General features: G+C 52.6%; 1 protein-coding gene across 1 annotated transcript in view; it reads right to left on the bottom strand.

Annotated features, from left to right (window-relative positions):
* Positions 1-459: 459 nt before the first annotated feature.
* Positions 460-662, bottom strand: part of SPRG_21494 (TKL protein kinase) — a gene marked incomplete at both ends in the record, with an annotated part of 1,444 nt that continues 1,241 nt past the window's right edge. The window contains one exon of the mRNA XM_012354320.1: positions 460-558. Within this exon, the coding sequence (XP_012209710.1) occupies positions 460-558 (99 nt within the window). The remainder of the gene's footprint in view (positions 559-662) is intronic.

The following is a 662-nucleotide window of genomic DNA, read 5'->3' as shown; positions in this document are numbered from 1 at the left end:
TGTCCTTCATACCCTGATGGGTCGCGGCTTCCTCTGAGCGGCAATAAAGCAAGCTCCCTCGCGCTCCATGTCGCCAAGCGCCAGTGTGCTGAAGCGCCAAAACGCTTGCGCGAAGATCGCGATCTGACAGCTTCGAACTTCGCGTTACTGAATTATTTCTTTTAGACCAATGCGGGTGTTGCATTTGACCAAAAATCAGCCAATACGGTTGCCCAAAGGCAGTGTTAGAGCGATTTTAGACCAATGCGCGTGCGGTATTTCACCCACCACCTAATTGGTACTCCCCACTTGCTCCCGGGGCTTGCACTTATATCGTCACTGCATGCAGATGACAACAATAACACAGCACATCTGTCATTCGAGAGGGTGGCCTCTCAGAGACGTACTGGTAAACATCATGTCAAGTCGTAAAAGAGTACAAGTTTAAAAAATTAAGGCTGTTTGTCCATGTGCATGCGTCTATTCCACGTCGTTCAACCCGACGAGTTCGTACTGCGGCCCGCCATTGTCGGCCTTGAGCAGCGGAAAGCTCATCGAGTACGTCATTGTCGCAGGGGCCTACGTCCAGCGCTCAGCCGTCACATTCGGACTGATGTGGCGTTGTACCGCGGGTAGTAGTGTCGACGGACGCCAGTGCAGCTCCAGTGTCGCAACGATCGTCT

This window comes from Saprolegnia parasitica (genome assembly GCF_000151545.1).
Source record: "Saprolegnia parasitica CBS 223.65 unplaced genomic scaffold supercont2.155, whole genome shotgun sequence".
NCBI classification, from domain to species: Eukaryota; Oomycota; class Saprolegniomycetes; order Saprolegniales; family Saprolegniaceae; genus Saprolegnia; species Saprolegnia parasitica.
This window is presented reverse-complemented; position numbering and strand designations above follow the sequence as displayed.